At 41.0% G+C, this 22,023-nt stretch overlaps 1 protein-coding gene across 25 annotated transcripts in view; it reads left to right on the forward strand.

Annotated features, from left to right (window-relative positions):
* The window catches only part of ZMYND11 (zinc finger MYND-type containing 11), a 101,339-nt gene that overhangs the window by 50,859 nt on the left and 28,457 nt on the right, over positions 1 to 22,023 (forward strand). For 9 of the 25 annotated variants that reach the window (XM_083704897.1, XM_083704891.1, XM_083704886.1 and 6 more), the window contains 3 exons: positions 8,774 to 8,933; positions 14,617 to 14,661; positions 20,798 to 20,959. In XM_083704897.1, coding sequence (XP_083561023.1) covers positions 8,774 to 8,933; positions 14,617 to 14,661; positions 20,798 to 20,959 — 367 coding nt within the window. The remainder of the gene's footprint in view (positions 1 to 8,773; positions 8,934 to 14,616; positions 14,662 to 20,797; positions 20,960 to 22,023) is intronic. The other 16 variants (XM_083704907.1, XM_083704893.1, XM_083704888.1 and 13 more) reach the window with 3 other exon arrangements.

Here is a 22,023-nt window from a genome sequence, read left to right on the forward strand (position 1 = left end):
AACAGATTAATACTAACATAAACAAAAAATAATAAGCCATTACCATCATTAAGGAAAGATTACACTTGAATTTATCATTAACCTTGCATTCAGGTTTAATAAGCTACATTTTTTTTGCTGAAATGTAACAATTTGGTGTCTGCTTTTCAGGATACTTTTTTTGTATGGTTTTATGTTTTATTGCTGCTTTGATACAATTTTATAACATAGCCTTATATAAATATTTTGATAAATAATAAATAAACTTGGTAGATTTTCTCATAATATCTCTTTCCCCCTTTCATATTGCATTTGGTTGGCGTCTTTTCATAGTTTTGTCTACATTGAGTCCTCTAAATGATGGTTGCGTTCCATCCAGCTACCAAAGGGAAGGAGGGTGGGATAATGGGCCGTATCCAATTAACGTGTCCCATCAGCTCAAGGATTTATGCTTGCACGTGGAAAATTTCCACCCTGCAAGTCCCAACTCTAATCTTGGGTTCTCCAACTCTCCCAATAAGATTGGGGGAGGGTTGGGAGAAGAAGACGAGCGATTCTGTTGCACAAGCTTAAATCTTTGCATTGGCGGGACACATTTGTTGGATATGTCTCAATATATTTGCTGTCTTGTTTCAGTGCTGGATAGATTTTATTAGCCTTGAAATTTGCATGTCTCATTTCAGGGGGGTTTGGACTGTAAAATTGGTTGGTGGATTGTGCTTTTTTGTTGTATTGGCTTACATATACCCAAATGTGTTGTTCTGTCAAAGGGTCTGCATTTGTTATTTGAATGGCACTTCTGAGATCACGAGATTTGATCCTAAGTACCGGTGGATCTAAAACAGACTAACGAAAACAGTAACTAATTGAGAGAAAAGCAGGAACTAATTGAGACAACACATCATTTTGGTAGGCAGGACAGCAGAGCTGGATTAATGGAAAGCTTATCTATAATAAGAGTTGCTGCATTCAGATGTCAAACTAAAGTTTAGCTTGATGAGAATAATCCTCAGAGAAGGCTCAGGTTCCCACAATCTCCCATTCATCCAGTATAACCATGAAAAGGAGATTGAAATTTCATTTCCGCTCTCTGATAAATTATATGTTTATGATCTGTAGACCAAGTAAACACAACCTTGAAGAAGGCATTAATTATAGTTAGCACACTGCCTGAACCCTAAACTATGGCTCATGTTGACTTAAGGTTTGTTTAAACAAGCCAGCTTCATAATCCATTATTTGAAGTTTGCTAGTTTCAAATAAACCATGGTTAACCTTCATCACAGCTTGTCAGTTTGGACGACACACCAAGCTATGGTTAATCTAACCTGGAATCAAAAGCTGATAAACTCTTCTTCACAGGCTCATTCAAGAGGAGAGGGTAAGCATTGCATACCCAAGCTTCATTGTGAGTTGCTGTTGTCATGCAAATTGTGCCTTCATGTGATACCTGAACCAGTCCAGTGTTAAAACTGTTTTGGTTTTGTACCATTGACTAAAGGGGTGAGAAATTATTACTCCAAGAGACCTGAGGAGTTGCCCAATAATGGGCAGCAGACCTCATGCCGTATCTATTGACCTTTCAACTCCATGACAAACAAAACCCAGAGGGTGAGCTGGCAGAGTAAAAAATGCATTTCTTCCTTGAGGATGATAGCAGGAATAAATTAGCAGTTACGATGTTAAGGGAAGCCCCTTGTAGAAATCAGCTTTAAACCGATCAAAAGCCCTTTCATTTGCAGAGGCAAAAATAAGATGCTGTCTTTTCTTCTGGCATTTTTTAAAACAAACCCCTATTCATACTGTTCATTCCTTCACCATTAAGGTGAGCTGCATGAAATTGATATTCTTGTTGCTTGTTGCTTTTGGCACAAGAAACACTGGCTTTCTGTTCTTGTAACACTGTTTTTTTATTGTAAATTAAAATGTGCACCTATTTTGTCTGTACATGTATAGTTTATTCTCGTTTTGCACGGCTCCCATAACTATCATCCCCAAACATTTAATTTTGTAGTAATCTCACGAAAGCTTCTCCAGCTTCTATGGAACAGCTGCTTGGGGAATTACAGTCTATAGGCCAGTTTACAAGCTACTTTGCCCAAACATCGTCTCACCTTTGCTACTGCTGCAGGGTTTACTTTCACGTAATTCAGTAAGCAAAGGATGGGGTCCAAAGGTGTTGGAGAACTCCACCTGCTTCTTGCTTTACTGCTTTACTGAATTCTGCTTTCCAGAATTCTTGCACTTTGTTATATTTCCACCATAAGTAAATAATTTTTTGTTCTTTCATGCATTTAAATTGGTTTGTCCATATAAAATTGTCTTGCTAGGATGCTATATTTCAAAATACTGAAATTGAGATTTTTGCTTTGCTGTTTTAATTGACATTTTAAGTACAGTGCTACCTCGGGTTAAGTACTTAATTCGTTCCGGAGGTCCGTTCTTAACCTGAAACTGTTCTTAACCTGAAGCACCACTTTAGCTAATGGGGCCTCCTGCTGCCGCCACTGGAGCACGATTTCTGTTCTCATCCTGAAGCAAAGTTCTTAACCTGAAGCACTATTTCTGGGTTAGCAGAGTCTGTAATCTGAAGCGTAGGTAACTTGAAGCGTATGTAACCTGAGGTACCATTATATAGTATTGTGCTAGTTATGTTGTTTATTTATGTATCATTTATTGTATTTTTATTTTTATGCTATTATTTTGTTTTAAGTTGCATTGTCACTTATCTGGGATATATATATACTTATCTGGGATATATATTATGAGGAGTGGAATATAAATACTTTAAGTCAATTAGGCAGTCAATAAACTTTCAATCCAGCAGGCCAAAAGCCTGCAAGAACAGAAGCATTTTGAGTAAATGACAGAAATTCTAGGTGCTACAACTGTTCCATGTGCCTGGTCCCCGTTTCTGTAGTGGGGCAAAATAAGAGAAATGAAGGATCTGTAAGAAGCAGCTGCTCCGAATTATGGAAAATATGGGCAGAAAGGGAGTTCAGTGGCACAACTGCTTTCATGGCTTGTGTAGGTGGGATATTCAGTCTAACCGCCTGAGCTGTAAGTTAATGGCATGTTTGAGTGTGAATGTACAGTGAATTTAATTGCTGGAACAAGCCCGCCTTATCTGCATTAAAATCATTACTTCTGACAGAACTGACCAGATAATGAGCATTATATGAGGTTGCATGTTGCCTGAGGTATTTAAAGCGTGAACAAACAGGATCACCTCTTAGGTCTGTCAACAGCTTCTGTGGAAATGTCAGGCAGATTTCAGTGTAATTCCATCCGCTGTGCATCTCTCTATCCAAGGCCATGCACATAAAGCCTTGTATTTTTAAGTAAATTTGCTATTTTTAAGGATTCCGTGCAGTGGCATAGGCTCTCGTGTCACGTTAAACCATGGTTAATTTTTAACTATCATTTCACTTGAATGAACAGAACGCTAGGGCACACTTTTCAAAAGTACCCTTGCCTGAAGCGAACCGCGAGCCTAGAATTGCTGTGTTGCCCAGACCAGAGCTCTTGGCATGTTTCTCTCTTAACATTGTGTGGTAGACAAGGTTTGTTCTTGGCTTACCACTCATGGTTTGCTCATAGGAAACAAGCAAACCACGTGTGGCTCAGACAACGCAATAGGAGTAGCAAAGCATGGACTTTTTATCAGGGGACACCAACCAGCTCTTCATTTGCATTAACCATAATTAAACGTTAACTGTGGTTTAACGTGGCACGCGAACATGGGAACTGTGTGATTGTAGTCCAGCTGATTTTAGGCATGTGAACTGTTTAACTGTATGATAGTGACTGGACTGGGATGGTTCCTTGCGTCTTTTAAGTGTAAGAGGAAACCGGATGAATTACAATAGAACATTTTTCTTTTGGCTGAAATAGATTTCAAGCTTCCGAGGCTAAGGAAGTCTTGTTTGTACAAGTTTGAAAGCTTGCCTTTTATATTTAATATACAGTGGTACCTCAGGTTAAGTACTTAATTCGTTCCGGAGGTCTGCTCTTAACCTGAAACTGTTCTTAACTTGAAGCACCACTTTAGCTAATGGGGCCTCCTGCTGCTGCCACGCCACAGGAGCACAATTTCTGTTCTCATTCTGAAGCAAAGTTCTTAACCTGAAGCACTATTTCTGGGTTAGTGGAGTCTGTAACCTGAAGCGTATGTAACCCGAAGCGTATGTAACCCAAGGTACCACTGTAGTGTTGTAGTTTTTAAAATACGTAATTGAATATTGCTTGTAAAAACCACTTTGGTAGGACTCATATCCTGAAAGGTGAGCTGTATGAAAAATTGCAGTAAATAAACAAAAATTTCCACCAATGTAAACAAAATGGTAGCAAAAAAATATAATATTTCCAGAGCAGCACTCTGTGTGTACCTTGCCCTCGTGTGGTTGTGTACATTTTGAAAGGACTTGTTTTGATGTTATTTTGAAGACAGAACCTTTTTGGGGGGCCCACATTTTTTTCCTGTAACCTGAAAACTAGTGAATTCAGATGTCAGCTCCCATCGTGAGTCTGTATTGATGCCCTTGGATAGCAAGTCACTAAAGCCTCTTAGAGATATTAATGAGGTGAGGAGGCCTTGTGCATTCAGTGAATGTAGCTCAACTCTGTGTGTAGTATGTTGCACATCTGCAAAGTTCCAGTTGCATGCGCCAAGTGTATGATTCAACTTGCAGGCAGTGAGCGCAAGATCTTGCTGCCGCAAGGATACCTTCTTCCCTGCATGAGTTCACCGAAAGTGCAGAGCCCCCTGAATGTTCAAAATGATTTCAGCTTCGCTTCCTCTTTTCGTGTAACGGGAATAAAAGTGACATCACAAGGGGATTGTGGTGAGGTTCAGCGAGATGAGACTATTTTGGGGAGTGTCAGAGACATACATCTCAATTGTTTTATTCCTTTTGTATTCTGCCATATAAAAATACAATCAATAAATAATAGAGCCATATGCGTAATGAAATTTAAATGGTAGAAACAATAGCTGGCACCATCAGCATTCATATTTATACAGATCTTCTTGACAGGTCGGCATTACTCGTAATCCAAATGAGTTTGCATTTTTAAGAGTTTTGAAACTTGAGGGGGTCCCCCCCCCCCATATTGGTAAGAAACTGAGTGTGTTAGGTGCTATTTAAACCAAAAGGAATAGGTAGAGTTGCTTGTTTATATCATAGCTTTTAGGGTGAGCTTGTTCTCTTGTGCAGGATTCCTGCTGCGCAACCTTGTAGTAATCTAAATGGGTTTTGTATTCTGTTTGTAGATGAGTAAATCCTGAGAAGCCTGAGCTATAAATACCAGTCTACTGAGCTGTGACCTAAGTTTCTTTCCCCCTCCCTCCCTCTTTCTCTCTCTCCCTTCTGTGCCCTGTGGGCAGACAGCCTCATCTGGCCAGATCAGGAATCTAACAAGCAGATTATCAGGAAGAACCTCTTCATTTCAGCAGACAGGTCTTTATTTTAGCTAGTGGAGATTAGCATTAACTTCCCCTGCCCGAGAAGTTGCAGTGCAGACGGGTTGTTTCAGCCTCCTGGCCGCTTAAAGGCTGGTTCGGTGTCTTAGGGGAATTAACTTTGTCTCTCTGCCGTGTACTTACCCATCTGCAAACATATTTGCTTTCCTCCTCCCGCCTGACTGGAAAACAGCCTAAGGAGTCTAAAATGCTTCCCAATCTGTTGACCAGAGGCTGAGCGCAAATAAGTTGCCTCAGCTCCCTTCCTCCAAGGTAAGGATAATCAGATCTTTCAAGAGAACAGCTACGAGGGGTTGCTTTATCTCCGCCTGCCGTGCAAGATGGTTCCTTGTGCCCCATTAGCAGCAGAAGCCAACTCCTTGTGTTAGTAACTAACATGCGTGGGAGTTTTCTCCTTGCTTTGCTTTGATAATATCCAGGACTGTCACTCTAGCATCTTTAAGATTTCTGCTTCCCCTCTTCCACGGCCTCTATGCAGTCACTCAATGAGAGAGGCAGCAGAGGAGGGCGACTAAAAAATGGCGGACATGCAGAAAGATCTAGAATGTCGGCATAAGCAGACAGCCTTCTGGCTCCAGTCCATTGGCTGATAGGTCTCTGTTGCTTAAGGCCAGGGGTTGGAACCAGCACCATTTTACTTCGTTCTTATCTGAGTACCAGGAGAGCAATTGGACGTTTTCTCATGCTAAATTACACCACCACTTCAGAGCCTCCTGAAAGGTTACTTTCCTTTTCTAAAAACAAAACTGTCCTGGTGTTTTGCGCTGTTTTCTTCAGTAGCACTTGCCTGCCATCTTATTTTATTCTGTCTGATACTTCTGGAATTATTATTTCTTCTTCTGCACTGATGTTTCTCTGGCGGGAAATAGAACATCTGTAAGGTGGTTTTTTAAAAAAAATTCAAAACAAAATAAAAATTGCATTGATATCTACACTAAATTAGTGCTTTTATACCTGCTTTGTTGGCTATACATACCCATGACAATACATGCACTAAAATTCTAAGACTTGGAATCATGGATTTTCAAATTCAGTTTATCTCCATTTCAGCTTTCCATTGCTTCCTCCCTGGTAAACTCAAGCCCAGTAAGTTTGGTTTGGTTTGGTTACTTCCCTTGCTATATTGTCAGGCATTCAGAAAGGTCCTTTTATTCTTAATACTGCAGGACAACCTAATTCTCTTGAAGCTTTTGTAAAGAAAGTAGCTTTCCAAACTTGGGTCTCCAGCTGTTTTTGGACTACAGTTCTCGTGATCCCTGACCACTGCTCTCGTAATCCCTGCTAAGTAGGGATGATGGGAGTTATAGTCCCAAAGCAGCTGGAGACCCAAGTTTGGGAAATGCTGTTCTACTGTACCTGTCACAGGAGCCTATTACATATAGTATTACATATAGTATTCATCACCACCAAAACAACCTGTTACATCCAGTGTGGTGTGTGTGTGTGTGTGTGTGTGTGTGTGTGTGTGTGTAATTTATTATGTGAAAGCATGGGGTATCCACATGTGCACTTGTGTGGAAAGAGGGAGATAGCCCTTTAAAAGAAAGAAGAAGCAGGTTCTCTCATTTTGCATTGTCTTGCCATTCAGTTAAAAGAAGATATTATTGATTTAATTTCTGCATGCAATCAAATTGTCCAAGTCTCCTCTTCTTCGGTGATCATGCATAGCCAAGTAAAATTGTCTTCCATGAATATGGTCTTAACAATGTGTCTGTAAGTGACTGGGGAGGCCAATTCAGGATCCACACGTCCTTCCACAGTGGGGACATAAGTTTCTGGGCAGTAGTTGATCACGGTGAGGATTTGCCAAATGTGCCTTCCTCTTAGCTCATTTCTCTCTTTTGTGCTTCTTCAAAGTCCAAGATGCCTTTGGTAGAGGCTATTCCCCAATTGGAGTGCTCTCAGGCCAGTATTTCCCAATGATCTGTGCTTATACTGCCTTGAGAGCGTCTTTAAACCTCTATTGTTGTCTGCTGACATTTCACTTTCCTTTCTTAAATTGGAAATAGAGTAGTTGCTTTGGAAGACGATAATCAGGCATCCTTACAAGACTAGAGTAAGAAGAGGCTGCAATGAGAAATTAGCAAATCAGAGTAAACAACAGGATCCCTCACCCCAGTCCTCTGCTTTTAGAGGAATGTAAAGGGGGCAGCTCTCCAATTGTCTAAATCTGCACAGCCACTGTGCATATGTTCCCTTGACAATAATACTAGACTCAGATATTTTTCTTTTCTGCCTGTTCCCATGATACATTTACCACGTGTTACCAGGGATTTGGCAAGCTTTGATTCTGCTTTGATGCTTTTCCATTCATGCTCCCAAATTGCTGGCCAGCCCATGATGAGCTGAAGGTTTCCTTTGCATTCTCCCAATAGTCATCCCCCTTAAAAGGGTTAGGCAGCTTTCCCTCAGTGCTGTTGTGCATTGGCTTGAATGAAAGTTGTTATGCTAATTGACATCATTGGCAGGTTTTTTTGTTTGTAGGTCTTCAGTCTCAAGTGGAGTGCTGGGTGGGTATAGGACAGGGGTCTGCAACCCGCGGCTCCGGAGCCGCATGTGGCTCTTTTACACCTTTGCCACGGCTCCGGGGCGGATACTAGCGAGGGGAGGAGGCGCATTGTGCGCCCTGACACTCCCCACTGTGACGGGCGCTGTACTGGCTGTGATGTCGCATGGGGGCGGTGCGTGCGTTAGTCACGCACTGTCCCGACGTCACCTTCCCACCCGCTGTCAGATCGCGGCTCTGGAGATATATTTGTTTTAAATGTCGCAATGGTTTTGCGGCTCCCAGTTTTTTTTCTTCTTCGGAAATGGGTCCAAGTGGCTCTTTTTGTCTTAAAGGTTGCAGACCCCTGGTATAGGAGGTGTAATCTCATTATTGCCTTCTCTTATCCCTGGTGGGTAATGGCCAGTTGAAAAGAAGACTTCTGCTCTTTCCCTTTCCACAGCAATGTGACAGTTCTTTCCTTCCCCATAAAAGCAAGACCAAACTCTCTTGCAGGAAGAGATCCTACCACGCCAGGAGCTGTAGGCTGTTTCCAGCAACGATAGTTACTTCTGATGTAACCTTAAATGTTTTTAAGTTAATTGTAATAGTTTTCTAAAAAGGGAGTCCTAAAAATTATGGACATCCTCGGTATGTATGATAACAGGGTAAATGGAGTATGAAAGTGTTAAGAAATGCAGAAATAATGGGTGGAAAAAACTAAAACGTGTTTCAGGATGTTTGAGTAGACACCTTCGTATCGGAAAGTAGATGCAAACATTAAGTAAGATGCTTTTGTAAGAACTTGTTTTCTGCTCTCTTTGCAGGTATATGTCTCGGGTTCATGGTATGCACCCCAAAGAGACCACACGCCAGCTTAGTTTAGCAGTGAAGGACGGCCTAGTTGTTGAGACCTTGACAGTGGGATGTAAGGGATCTAAAGCTGGTATTGAGCAAGAAGGATACTGGCTGCCTGGAGATGAGATTGTGAGTATATTTCCCACAAGGCTTTACCTTGCATTTCCTGGTACGTTGACTTGCAATCTTGCTATTTGCAGTGCGTTCTTGCAGCTTGTGCACGGGGCCTCAGGACAGCTTGCTTTTTTGTTACTTACTGGATAGAAAGTTATTACCCTTCCGCAGTCTCATGTAGCTATAAGAGTTTTGGTTTCCAGCAAAGAATGTTTTAGAACAGGGGTTTCCAAACTGTGGCCCTTGTGCTGCCAGTGGTCCACAAGCTTCATCGAAGTGCTGTGTGAGAATTTGTGATTGAAGATGGCACATTCGTCACGTTAAAAATTCCTGCTGGTTTCTCATTGTATTTTTATGGCTTCGTTTATTTATTATGTTGTATTGTAATTTGAATTCCACGGAGCTCAAATTGTAATACAAAAGTATACAATGAGCAAGCAATAAAAAAACAATAAAATAAACTTACAATTGTTACAACAGGCAGAAAAAAAATCATTAAGTGGTCTGGGAAGACAGATCATTGGCAATTTTCAAGTGGACCATGAGGGGAAAAGTTTGGGAACCACTGTTTTAGGACCAAACTAATTATTTCCAAGATGAGAGCCTCATAGGTGAATGAAAGAAGTTTAGTTTTATTTTTTACAAAAAAACAATATACAGTCGTACCTCGGAAGTCAAACAGAATCCGTTCTGGAAGGCTGTTCGACTTCCAAAAGGTTCAGAAACCAAAGCGTGGCTTTTGATTGGCTGCAGGAAGCTCCTGCAGGCAATCAGAAGCCGCGTTGGACATTTGGGTTCTGAAGAACGTTTGCAAACCGGAACACTCACTTCCGGGTTTGTGGCGTTCGGGAGACAAAACATTCGATTCGCAAGGCGTTTGACTTCCGAGGTATGACTGTAATGGGTTTTAGCCAATTCTAGTCCTACTCAGAGTAGGCTCATTGAAATAAGTGAAACTAAGTCATGCTCATTAATTTCAATGGGTCTACCCTGAGTAGGACCAGCACTGGATACAACCCAGTGTGTATAGATAATGTATATACATACATACATATGGGGAGATTGCTATTCTGCTTTTGGGCTCCCCATAGCATCTGGTTGGCCACAGTGAGAACAGTATAGTAGACTAGATGAACCATTGGCGTGATCCAGCAGGTTCATCTTATGTTACTATTCTTTAGCCATAGATTAATTTTAAGGAATGGAAGTAGGCCAGGATCAAAACACCTTCTTCAGTCTGAAAATTCTAACCTTAATTCCCGCCCCCCTCAACAACATACCATGTCACAAGCTGCTTTTGAATATGCTCTCCCCAGTTTGAAAGGAGGGGAGCTGCTCTTTAGGAAGCCTAAGCCCAGAGCACACGGAACTTGTCGTGTAGGTTCAACGGATCCAGGCCATAGGGTTATCAGTCTTAAAATATGACCCAAAAGCGGGGAAGGGGAGAATTTCGCCAGGATGTCTAGGGATAGATGTTTGCTCTTCAATTGCCCTGTTCTGGTAGGTTATATTTGAAGCACCTAATACTGGTTGCTGTTGGCATGGGTATGACCAAGAATGGCTGTTCTTATGTTCTTTTTGCAGAAGGGTCCTGGATGAATGCCGTCTGAGGAGCTACCATGCAAGAGTTTAGGAGTCTCACTGGGTGTAGGGGTAGGCTGGGGTGGCCAGTTTTTGTCCTTTAAAGTCCTGAGCAGTAGGAGAGGCCAGGACCTCTGGGTTGGTGAGTGACCCCCAGTTTGGCTTGTGAGTCACCACAGAGACCAACCCCAAGCTCCCTTCCCTATCAGATTTATGGCATTTGGGTCATAAAAGTTGGGTGCTTTTATCTATGATGAGTTGTTACATTCAATGAAAAATCAGATGAAAAATTATTACAAATCACTTGGAATAATGCAACAGTATAGCCTGACCCAATCAGAACTTTCTAAAATGTATGCTTATTTAAAACCTAATTTATATTTACTTGTACAGTGTCAGTCAGTATGCCAGGACCCTGGGAAAAGATTGGCTGTTTCGTCAACAAGATAATGTTGCTGCGTTAAGGTGGCCCATTTGAAAAGTTAATTCTAAATGGCTAATTTTTAGGTAAATTACGGACTCAGAAATAAGGTTGCCATGCTGAATGAAGGCATTTACAAACCAGTTCCTTGAAGAATAGTAGAATGCCGGTAACCTCATGCGACAAGGATAATCGCTTAATAATAATACGATCCAATGCATGTTTACTTGAGAATAAGTTCCATTGTTTTCAGTGGGGCTCACTCCCAGGAATGTATGTATATCATTGCAGCCTACATTTAAAATGGATGCGGGTGGCGCTGTGGACTAAACCACAGAGCCTAGGGCTTGCCAGTCAGAAGGTCGGCAGTTCGAATCCCCGTGACGGTGTGAGCTCCCGTTGCTCGGTCCCTGCTCCTGCCAACCTAGCAGTTCGAAATGACTTCAAAGTGCAAGTAGATAAATAGGTACAGCTCCGGCAGGAAGGTAAACAGCATTTCTGTGCGCTGCTCTGGTTCGCCAGAAAGCGGCTTAGTCATGCTGGCCACATGAGCTGTACGCCGTCTCCCTCGGCCAATAAAGCAAGATGAGCCCTGCAACCCCAGAGTCGTTCGCGACTGGACCTAATGGTCAGGGCTTCCTTTACCTTTAAAATTATATCCATACTAGAGTAGCAGAAACCCTGCCTTAGAAAACAAAAACAGGTTTTGAAGAGCTAATTTAGTCAACCTTGCCCCAACGTGGTGATCTCCAGAGATTGTTGGACTACATCTCCCATCATCCTTGACTGTTGGCCATGCTGGCTCTGGCTGATGGGAGGTGGAGTCCAACAACAGCTGGGGGGCACCAGGGTGGGAAAAGAGAATAGGGTCGTTCAGGTGTAGACAGCAGTTCAAAATGGTTGTATATATTTACAGATACCTTTTGTCCCTTCGTTCCCTTTTTGCTTGGAGAATTTCTGCTGGTCCCTGTTTCAGCTGTTAATTTTTTTCAAGTTAGAAACCTTAATATTCTTGACACATTTTACATGGCCTAAGACATAATACCATATCAACTTTGTGGTGCTGGACTCAAGTGTTCAGTTTGGTTAGTAATGCCCTTGAGGGTTTGTGTCAGACATGATGTACGTAGGGTTGTGTGCCCTTTGCACTAAAGGAAAAACACAATCCTCCCCCTTCCCCCAAGATTGCCAAAGTAATTCATACAGAAGTGGCAATATATAAATAAAGCAAATCTCCTCATCTTTCCCCAGTCTGCATAATTATTATGCTGCAGTTACTCAAGCAAAGGCACATTAGTTTTATATAGCACTGAAACACTGCCCCATCAAAATTTTAAGAACTTCTGAGCTCTCCTCTGACTTTAGCATGCATTGCCCATATTCCTAGCCAGAAGGTGGTGGAGAAAGTGAACTGAGCTTTTCAAAATGCTGGAATGTACACCCAAGTATCATTTTCTGTGGGTTTTCTGTGCTCGTATGGAATTGCAGAATATGTACAGTCTTGTATGCTTCTATTTAAAAAAAGGGGGGGGGATCCAAGAAGGTGTGAGATTCTTTCTTTTCCCATGTACATATGGACCACATTTAAAAGGATTTTGCCCATCATAGCTTCCACACTAATACTATTCTTGCACCACACTGCTATAGCGAAGATTAATTTAATTAAATCAATTTGGAATGCTAAGATGAAAGGTGTTGTATAAATGCAAACGTTACATATCTTCTGTAATTAAGGAAGCTGATTTTTTTTTGCTTCAGTTTGTTTAATTAATACCCTGACATTCATTTAGAAACTTTAACACTGTTTTTTTCTCTTTTAAAAAAATATTTAATTACCGGTACTGCCATCCCACTACCCCCTTCCACTACCAAATGCTGTTCTTGGTACAAAAGAATGAAGACTCTTGGTTATCATTTTTGCATCATTTGTTTTTCAGTTTTCATGTGTCCAAAATATTTACTGGGCATAGGCATTGTCTTTGAATGCAGCAGATATGCCTTTGGTTCATTGAGTTCTGATGCAGATGAGCTGCCTTTAAAAAAAAAAAGTTTGATTGCATCCTTGATCCTTAGTACACTGTGATCCAGCTGCACATGTGTATAATCTCACTCACCTTGGGGCTTTAGAAAATAGGAGTAATATACAAGACGTACTCTTGTAACATGCGAAGTAACCCTGACTGCCAGTTATTCTGTTCCAGGCCTCCATGTCTTGCGATCCAGCACAGCTCTCACAACGCTGTATGCAATTCTATAGAACTTCCCAAAGACCAAATACAAAAATAAGACATTTGTTATTCCACCAAGTGTCCCGTTCTTTAAATAATAGCTTTTACATAATGCGTGCAGTACCAAAATCACATTCATGTGTAATACAGGGTGTCTCAAAGCCAAAGTTCTGTCCAAATATTCCTTCCTTCGATAAAGAGAAAAGGATCTCTACAAGTATACTTGTTACTAAAGGATAATCCACAGACCGGCAAAAAAACCCAGTGCACATCCTCGGGAGTATTGCAGCTTTGCTGTCAATCACTCAAACCGCAGTGGCAGTGCCCCCCAACTGTGTGAAATCCTAAACGGGATGCCTTACTTTTATATTTGGTCTTTGGGAGGTTCTATATAATTGCATACAGAGTTGTGATCCAGCACATCATGAATGCAGCCCGCCAGCCGTGTATGGTGAACCCACCTGGGGTTTAGTAAACCTGTTGTTTTGTGCTCTTGGCCTTTGACTGAGTGTTGACAGGTACCTGCCAGGCCATAGGGCTATGTTTAGCTTCATGGGTGAGAAAGTTATATTTGGGGTGTGTGTGTGTGTGTGCGCACACACACACACACACACTTAAAAAATCAAAAGCACAACTACTCTGGATTACCAATTAAAAAGGTTAGTATCACAATGAGTTCTTCACCTGTTTTTAAAGTACAGTCCAGAACCACATAAACACTTCCCCTTATAGTCTACAGGTTTCTTTTTCCACTTGCACTGTGTAATTTTGTATTAAAACAACCCTACTTCTCCCTGCAATGGCAATGCTTATCGGTCAGCTTTTTGATCATGTTCCCCATTGTCTGCTAGCTAGTACACTGGCCCCACGAGCCTCCCCTTCTACACACAAGGATAACACTCTTACCAATTTGCACCAGGTTTTCTGATTACTTTCAACAGTCACTCCCAAGGTGCTATTGTCCCCTGCTTTTTTATTTTATTTTTAACCTGCATTTTTAGAATTTATGAAATGTGGAGACAAGTACCTGATAAAGCATTAACATCAAAGCGCTTCCTGGATATTCCAAAGGGTTGACCACCAATGCTTTATGGCATATGATACAAGCATTTTCTTCTTCCCAGGGGTTATTCAGTGAGCATGTCAGTCCCCTTGCTAATTACGAACAGTGCCAGCGATTGGACCATTATGGCTCTGTCCTTGCTTTGAGTGTGTGTTTTCCTAATTAATTTTAACTGCTTGGGAAAGCTTTCAGGAGGCCAAAAAGGGAAGAGGGGTAAATGGGTGTAGATAAAGCAGTCCATATAGTTTGCTTTAGGGGGGTGGTAATTGTATAGTCAGGATGCTATCTGTAACAGTGTGCTTTCCCCATATCCATGTTTCAATTCGTTTTAGTCCTATGTGCCTCAGATGGGTTCCAGCACAGAGACCATGTGTTTTTGTTTTGTTTTGTTTTTTATTTCGAAAGGCCTACAGTATGCAGCCTTTCTCCCGGACAACAGCAAAAATCAAGGTGAACAACTTTTGCACTATGTAGTCTTTGAATTTCCTTGTTATATTCTCTTATTTCTGTTGTGCATTAAGGATAGTCTAGAACTGTTGCTTCTGCAAATACGAGTTGTTGTATTAATAATGCCTGTCATCCATCTTCCATGCAGTTCTGAGATTGGCCTGCACAGGACTGTCGTTTATAGTATTATTTTTCTTCTTCTTCTTCCTGGGGAGCTGGAAGTGGTTACTCACATGTTTTGCCACAAGATGTGAAGTTGCAATGGTTTCCCTTTTATCAGTTGTTTCTGGGAGTAGATGATGACACCTGGTGGCAGACGCGGCAAGTGCAGAGAAGGACTTTTCGTACTTTCTAGATCTGCCATTATTAGAATACTGGCGGCCAGATGTTAAAGTTATATAAATACCTCCTGTCTCATGCGAGGAAATCACATGGCAAACATCCATGTACATCTCTGGCCCTGCAAATGTTCCAACACATATTCAGATGGTAGGCATTTAGAAACAAAAGATCTTGATATTTAAAAATAGTGATAGGATACACATGATAGCAGGAAGAGACATTTGCCAAAATTACCCTTTTGGCATTAGAATGCATTTCTGTCCTTGAAATTTTACTACTGATTTTCTTTTTAAATTTAGATTTTAAAACCATTACCTTTTAAACTACCTTTTAAATTTTAAATTGTTATTTTTTAATTGGAGCTTTTTACATTAATGGCGCAGACCCCTTGCTCCTACCCCATTGGCACAAAGACTAGCCTCCTACCCAAGTTCATATTCCTCCCCCTTTCTACCTTCTTCAACATGGTTATGCAAATATTTTTTTTCTCTTGTTATGGATCTCCTTCTCATTTTATATCTCTCTCTATAAACGTTTCTCCAAAACTAAGCTTTAAAAATTGGTGATGAAAATGCTAAAGAAAATGCTTTTTTAAAAAAACCTGTGTAATTATTCAATGTATCTGGATGTCACCCTAAACCATGGTTTGGCACAAGGGTGAGAACAAGCTGCAGGTGAACCTTATACTTGTCCACCTTCCCTTCCTGTCATCCAGCACAGCTGCAAGGAGGAGTTTGGAGACTTTTTTTGCTTCTGTTTTTGCTTAAACACATGTTGCCATCCAAACAGACAAAACAGTATATGAAGTTGGTTTGTTTCTTGCAAACCTTAGTTAATGTTAACCACAGTGTGTCAGTTTGGATGACACAACAAACTGTGGTTAAGTGAAAACGGAAGCAAAAGCTTCGGAACACCTTCTTGTGGTTGTACTGGATGAGAAGAGGAGAGCATATGATCTGAGGCTCATTGCAGTTTGTCGTCGTCACACTAAACCATGGTTTAACATGACATCTGAATTGAGCTTTTGTCCTTGACTTGGTAATGTCATTATGAAGGACACACTTGGGATATCCTTCAGTTTATGTTTATTTAATGCTACTCAAGCATATGGTAAAAAACAAACAAACAAACACCTGTCATTTTAAGGCTCTGTACCTGTGTTGCAACATAATGCATTTCTGCTATGTTGGGTGGTGGAAGTTATAAAGATGGTTCAATCCTAGTATGTCAGACGACTAAGCAGAACAGTCTCCTTTCGACCAAGGATTTTATACTAGGGGGTTTTATACCAGGACACAGGACTGTGACCCGTGTCACCTGGATCCCAAGTTGCTCCGAAGCTATGTGGAAAAAGCCCTTAGGTGCAACGCAGCAATAAGGCATTCTGTGCTCAAGTTAGTTACTAGTGCTATATGAACTTTGTGTTAGCGATTTGGAAACCTCAAATTTTATCTCCTCTTTAGTTTTGTTTTTGTTTTAGATAATAGTAAGGGCCCAATTCACCCAGAGGTTCCTTTGCAGAAGCCCTATTGAAATCCATGTGAGTTGAACAAGCCCTAGTAGTGCTATTGTACAGCGTTCTTTCATTTAAATGGGAGGTTAAGGCTATGCTGCTAGCCATGATGGCCACACTTCACCTCCACTGTCAGAGGCAATACGTCTCTGAATACCAGCTGCTTGTAGTCACAAGTGGGAGAGTAACGTTGCACTCAGGTGCTGCTTGCAGGCTTCCCATAGGCAACAGGGTGTCCATGAGTCTAGATGGACCTTTGGCCTGATCCAGTTAAGTTCTTTTTGTGACCCTTGAAGAAGACTTCCCAGTGGTGGATTGTGCCAAAACATTTTCTTCTTAAATTGGGTCTTTGCTGCTGCTGAGCATTTGGGCAAACCTGTTCAAAGAAGAGGAAGGGGAATCCAGTGTGAGAAAGCTCATTAAGATTAACATCCCTTTAGACTTTGGTAAATAATATATCAAATGTAAAAATCAGGTGTGCTTTGTTTTCTTTCTGGAGCATTTTGATCTGTGCTATGAGTATAGCTCTAGTATAGTTCTAGGGAGGAGCTTATAGTATGAAAAGGCAACAGAAAGTAAAAGTCAACACCTTTATTTTATGCTACTGGTGAAGAATACATTGCACGTGTCTTTCTGTTTTTAATATTGTAGTTGATAGAGTCTAAAGAAAAGTTAAGAGGATTAGTGTTTTGTTTTGTTTTTCTAAAGCAGAAAATTGCTGTGATTGTGCAAATCACATGGGCTGCTCTCACAAATCATACATTTGTATGAGTGAAAGCCCCACATATATGGTCATCCGATCCGAATATGTTGTTAGGGTAAAAAAACACATCTAATCAATGGGCTGCACCCAACTAAGTCATACTCTGAGTAAACCCATTGAAATTGAAGGGCTTAAGTTAGCAAAACAAATGTTAGGCCAGTGATTTCAATGGTCCTACTCTGACTTTTCCAGGCCCAAAACATTTGGGTTTCTGTGGAATTTTCTTAATTTTCTACTTTGGTCATGTTAAGGCACTATGCAGATAGGAGCACCCAGGTGTGTTCCATCCATGCACAATGCAGTTATTCTGGATTCTGCTAGATTATGGCCAATATATTTAAGGCAGTAAAAGAGCTGATACTCCCTGAATTTGGCAGGAGTCAGTGCCAGTGAAAATTTTCCAACTGAGACAGGCTTCTTATAATATGTAATATGCCTAGAGAGATTGCTGGTGGGCTCGGAGGATGAGAATGTTTCCTAGACTTGATGCAGACACATCAACTTCAAAGGCTGATGAGAAACACTTCATATTCACAGAATGAAATAACAAACGAAGGAATGAGATATTTCCTTTTTTCACATACCATAACATTATACAGAAGTTAAAATTTAGGGAGACCAGGTGAAAAAAAGGACAAATCTCCTGTAATAATATTTTTTAATTATTATTTGTACCCTGTCCATCTGGCTGAACTTCGCCAGCCACTCTGGGCAGCTTACACTACATATAAAAACATAGTAAAACACCAAACATTAAAAAAAACCTTATTGATACAGGGCTGCCTACAGATGTCTTCTAAAAGTTGTGTAGTTCTTTATCTCCTTGACATCTGAAGGGAGGGTGCCACCGCTGAGAAAGCCCTCTGCCTGGTTCCCTGTAACTTCACTTCTCGCAGTGAGGGAACCACCAGAAGACCCTCAGAGGAGGACCTTAGTGTCTGGGTAGAATGATGTTGGTGGAGACACTCTTTCAGGTATACTGGGCCGAGGCCATTTAGGGCTTTAAAAGTCAGCACCAACACTTTGAATTGTGCTCGGAAACATAAAGTGAAGGTCCTTTATGACTGGTTTTATATGGTCCCAGCGGCTGCTCCCAGTCATCAGTCTAGCTGCCGCATTCTGTATTAGTTGTAGTTTCCTAGTCACCTTCATAGGTAGCCCCATGTAAAGTGTGTTGCAGTAGTCCACGCGGGAGATAACCAGGGCATGTACCACCCTGGTGAGACAGTCTGCGGACAGGTAGGGTCGTACCTTTAATAGTTGTGTAGAAGCATGAATTTTAGCAGATATATACTGTCATGCAGCTGTTAAAGGTGCAGCAGCCCTGTTCTTTATTCACACGGTCATCCTATCTTAATTCATAATACGTTACTGAAGTAGAGTTAGGAAGAAAAATGAGCTCAGATTTCACCACCCTAGGTGTTGCAAGATCTGAGTCACACACATGAGGGCCTCTTGCGGTGAGCTGGTTCACATGTCCCATTAAACCACATTAAAGTTTATTCTGAACCATGCCTTAAGGCAACTGAGCAGCGTGCCCTGCTCAAACATTTCTGAGTTGCTCCTCCAACCTTGGTTTCCTAATTGTGATTTGCTTGTGGGAAACATACAACAAGCACCGATTTGCACATAACACGATTCCAGCCTCTGTTTTTTTTTTCCTCCCTGCTGCGGCAGGAGCAGAGAAGGAGCAAAACACTCTTTCATATTGAACGATTGCTTATTTTAAAGGATGGTTTAAAGGGATGTGTGAACAAGCCCAGCATGTCTGCAAAATGCCTGGTGCAAAACTTGGTTTTGGAGTTCAGCTGGAACAGAAATCATGTACACTTATTTATTATATTGAGTTCAGGTTCTGTTTTGTTTTTTTAAAGAAGGTATTGAAGAGCATTTGAACATATTTCACCCATTGGTTGCTTAATTCCTTCCTACCGACATCAATGGGGTTTAAAGAGGACTTAGCTTTGGCTGGATTGTGGCTCATTCAGAGTTGGGAAATAGAAGTGGAGAGATGAGAGACAACTGTTACTTTTTTTCTGAATTGTGTTGAGAAATCCTATTTATAGGCTTCATTTACACAGTTGAAAACGTTTGAAGGACCAAGAACAAAATTAGGTCAAACTTTCCAATATTTGGATTGATTGAAATCGCATTGCAAAAGGTATGTTAAAAGAAAAAAAAGAAGCTGCTTAATATTGCCATATTCTAAAGTTTTAAAAGGCGCCTGTTTTGTTATGCTCTGCTTGTAGGTTCTCATAAATTTCAAAACTTCGTCCCATTTGTGGATTTTAGTTGAACTTGCACCAGGAGTCGTGAGCTCTTACATGGACTTCTGCTTTGACCCAGAATAGGTCAACTTCAACAGATCTTTCTGTTTTATCCTGAAGGCCTATTTCGGTTTTTTAAAAAGCCAATCTCAGTGAAGGAAATGAGAATTTATAAACTGCAACCTTTCCAATGAACCCAATCAGAGCAACAACAAACTACAAGGCAGCAGAATTTGGAAGGAGGAGGGAGATGGTGCAATCCATGTAGCACTAACCTCCAGCAAAAGATCTAGATTTGGCAATTATGTATACTTCACATTTCAGTTGAGTTTCAGTTGAGTTCTCAGGCTTGGTTCACACTTGGGTGGAAGAAAGTCCTCCTCCAGCTGCATGGGATTTTGAGGAGAGGAGGGTGTCCACCTGTGTTCAGCTCAGTCACACAGGACAGTATCTGCTTACCGTCATTCCGTGCTCTTGGAGAGATATCAGGAGACTCAGGAGCCACTTCTGCTCTTATCCTACATACAGCCCATCTTCCTCTGCAGCTCTGACTGTCTTTTGAAAACAGTGGCTTCTTTTGCCTAGTCAGGGGAGGTAAGCTATATAGAATAATTTGATGCTTTCGAAAGGAAGTCATAGCTGCTTAGACAGATTGGCGTGGGGTTGCAATAGCAACTCCTGTTCCTTTTTTCCTTTCCAAGAATTCAGGTAAGGCGAATTATCTTCTGAACTCTGCTTGAAAGGAGTTCCCTCAATTCCTCAACGTCCCAAACAGCTGGAGGTGGATTCCAGTCCACGCTTTCAAGCATATAACAGGGGTATAAAATCATGGTTTTAGCGGCCTAATGCTGAGAGAGTACTCTCATCACCTTTCTTCAAGAAGATAGAGGTTGTGTAGGGATTTTATAAAGCTTGCATTATTCAAGCTTGCACTATTAATTTTTTTTAGCGGGGCAGTTTTTCTGTATAGCTGGGGACATTGCATATATGTTGTGTTTGTGTTGCTAACCAGACACTCTCATAACAAGCCTTTCTTGGAGGTTAAAACCTTAGTATTCAGTCATCCAAACATTTGGAAAAAAAATAGGGTTTCAAGTTTAAAAAAGAATTGAATAAACCATTAAAGAGGTATGGTAATTAAAAAAAAATATTTATAATGCCTAACTGTTACTAGACTTCAAGAAATGTGCTTTGCTCATGGCTGTTTCAGATACTGACAGAATGTTCTATCAAATTATTTTGTATTTTTTGTAGGACTGGGAGACAGAAACTCATGACTGGTATTGTTTTGAATGCCATTTGCCCGGAGAGGTGTTGATATGTGACCTGTGTTTTCGTGTATATCATTCCAAGTGTTTATCTGATGAGTTCAGGCTTAGAGACAGCAGTAGTCACTGGCAATGCCCAGTTTGCAGGGTGAGTACATCTGAGCTTTCATGTGCTGAATAGAGACTTGGTATTTGTTATTTCTAGTTTCAAGAAGATGTTTCTGGCCAGGAGAAAACACCCAGTTTTGCCTACTTCGGGGATAGCGAGCCTGTAGCTCTCTGGATTCTTTAACTTTCAACAGACCCAGCCAACATGGTCAGTAATCTGGGATGATGGGAGCTGTGGTCTACTAACACCCCGAAGGTCACAGGTTCTGCCATCCCTGCCTAAACAATGCATATGTTAAGTGCAAATCCGGAATATGGTCAAATTTGGATGTGCCTGGGCAAAATCTAGAAAAGCCTGCTGTCAATGGGCATCTCTTGAGACAGACATTAGAACAAATGTTTTGCTAGATTGGTCTGAAGCAAATCATGATGTGCCATAAGCTGGAATTCCAGAAATACCTAAGTGAATCCTCAAATCAGTCTTGGCAGACGTTTGTCCTGGTCAGGCAATCTGTCCCAAGTGTGGAAAGCTCTATACAATCTATACAGAGGGAGCTCCACAGTCTGTTTCAATAACAGATCTCCCTCCTCCAATTCAGTTCATGGTGCTTGGAATCTATGGGCACAGATCAGATCAGATTCATACACACACACACACACACACACACACACCATCAGAGCACACACAGAACTTTGATTCGCAGCCATTTTATCTTTTGCATTTGCCTCGATGTTTGGCGCTTCCTACATTTGCCCAAGCTATCCAGATATGTGTTAAGATTTGGGGTTCTCTCATAACGCAGATGATGCAGATCTAATATAAAAAGAATATGTGCATATTTGCATAAACTCCAGAAGGTTTGCATTATGCTGCAACAAAATGCATATATATATTTTTCTTTTGAACTTTACTGATGTTTATAAATGCTACATAAAACTGTGGGTTGAGAGCCACTGCAGTTTCTATAGATTGACCTAATATTTTAGGTTCCCTAGAATTTCTATAATGCAAGGGTCTTTTCAGTCCAAATCTCTGTTTTAGTATTTTTCTTTAAATCACTCAAATACAAATACCAGAGTCTTTAAGCTTTTGGTTCTCCCCGC

The sequence above is a fragment of the Podarcis gaigeae genome, assembly GCF_964106915.1.
Source record: "Podarcis gaigeae genome assembly, chromosome: 12".
NCBI lineage: Eukaryota > Metazoa > Chordata > Lepidosauria > Squamata > Lacertidae > Podarcis > Podarcis gaigeae.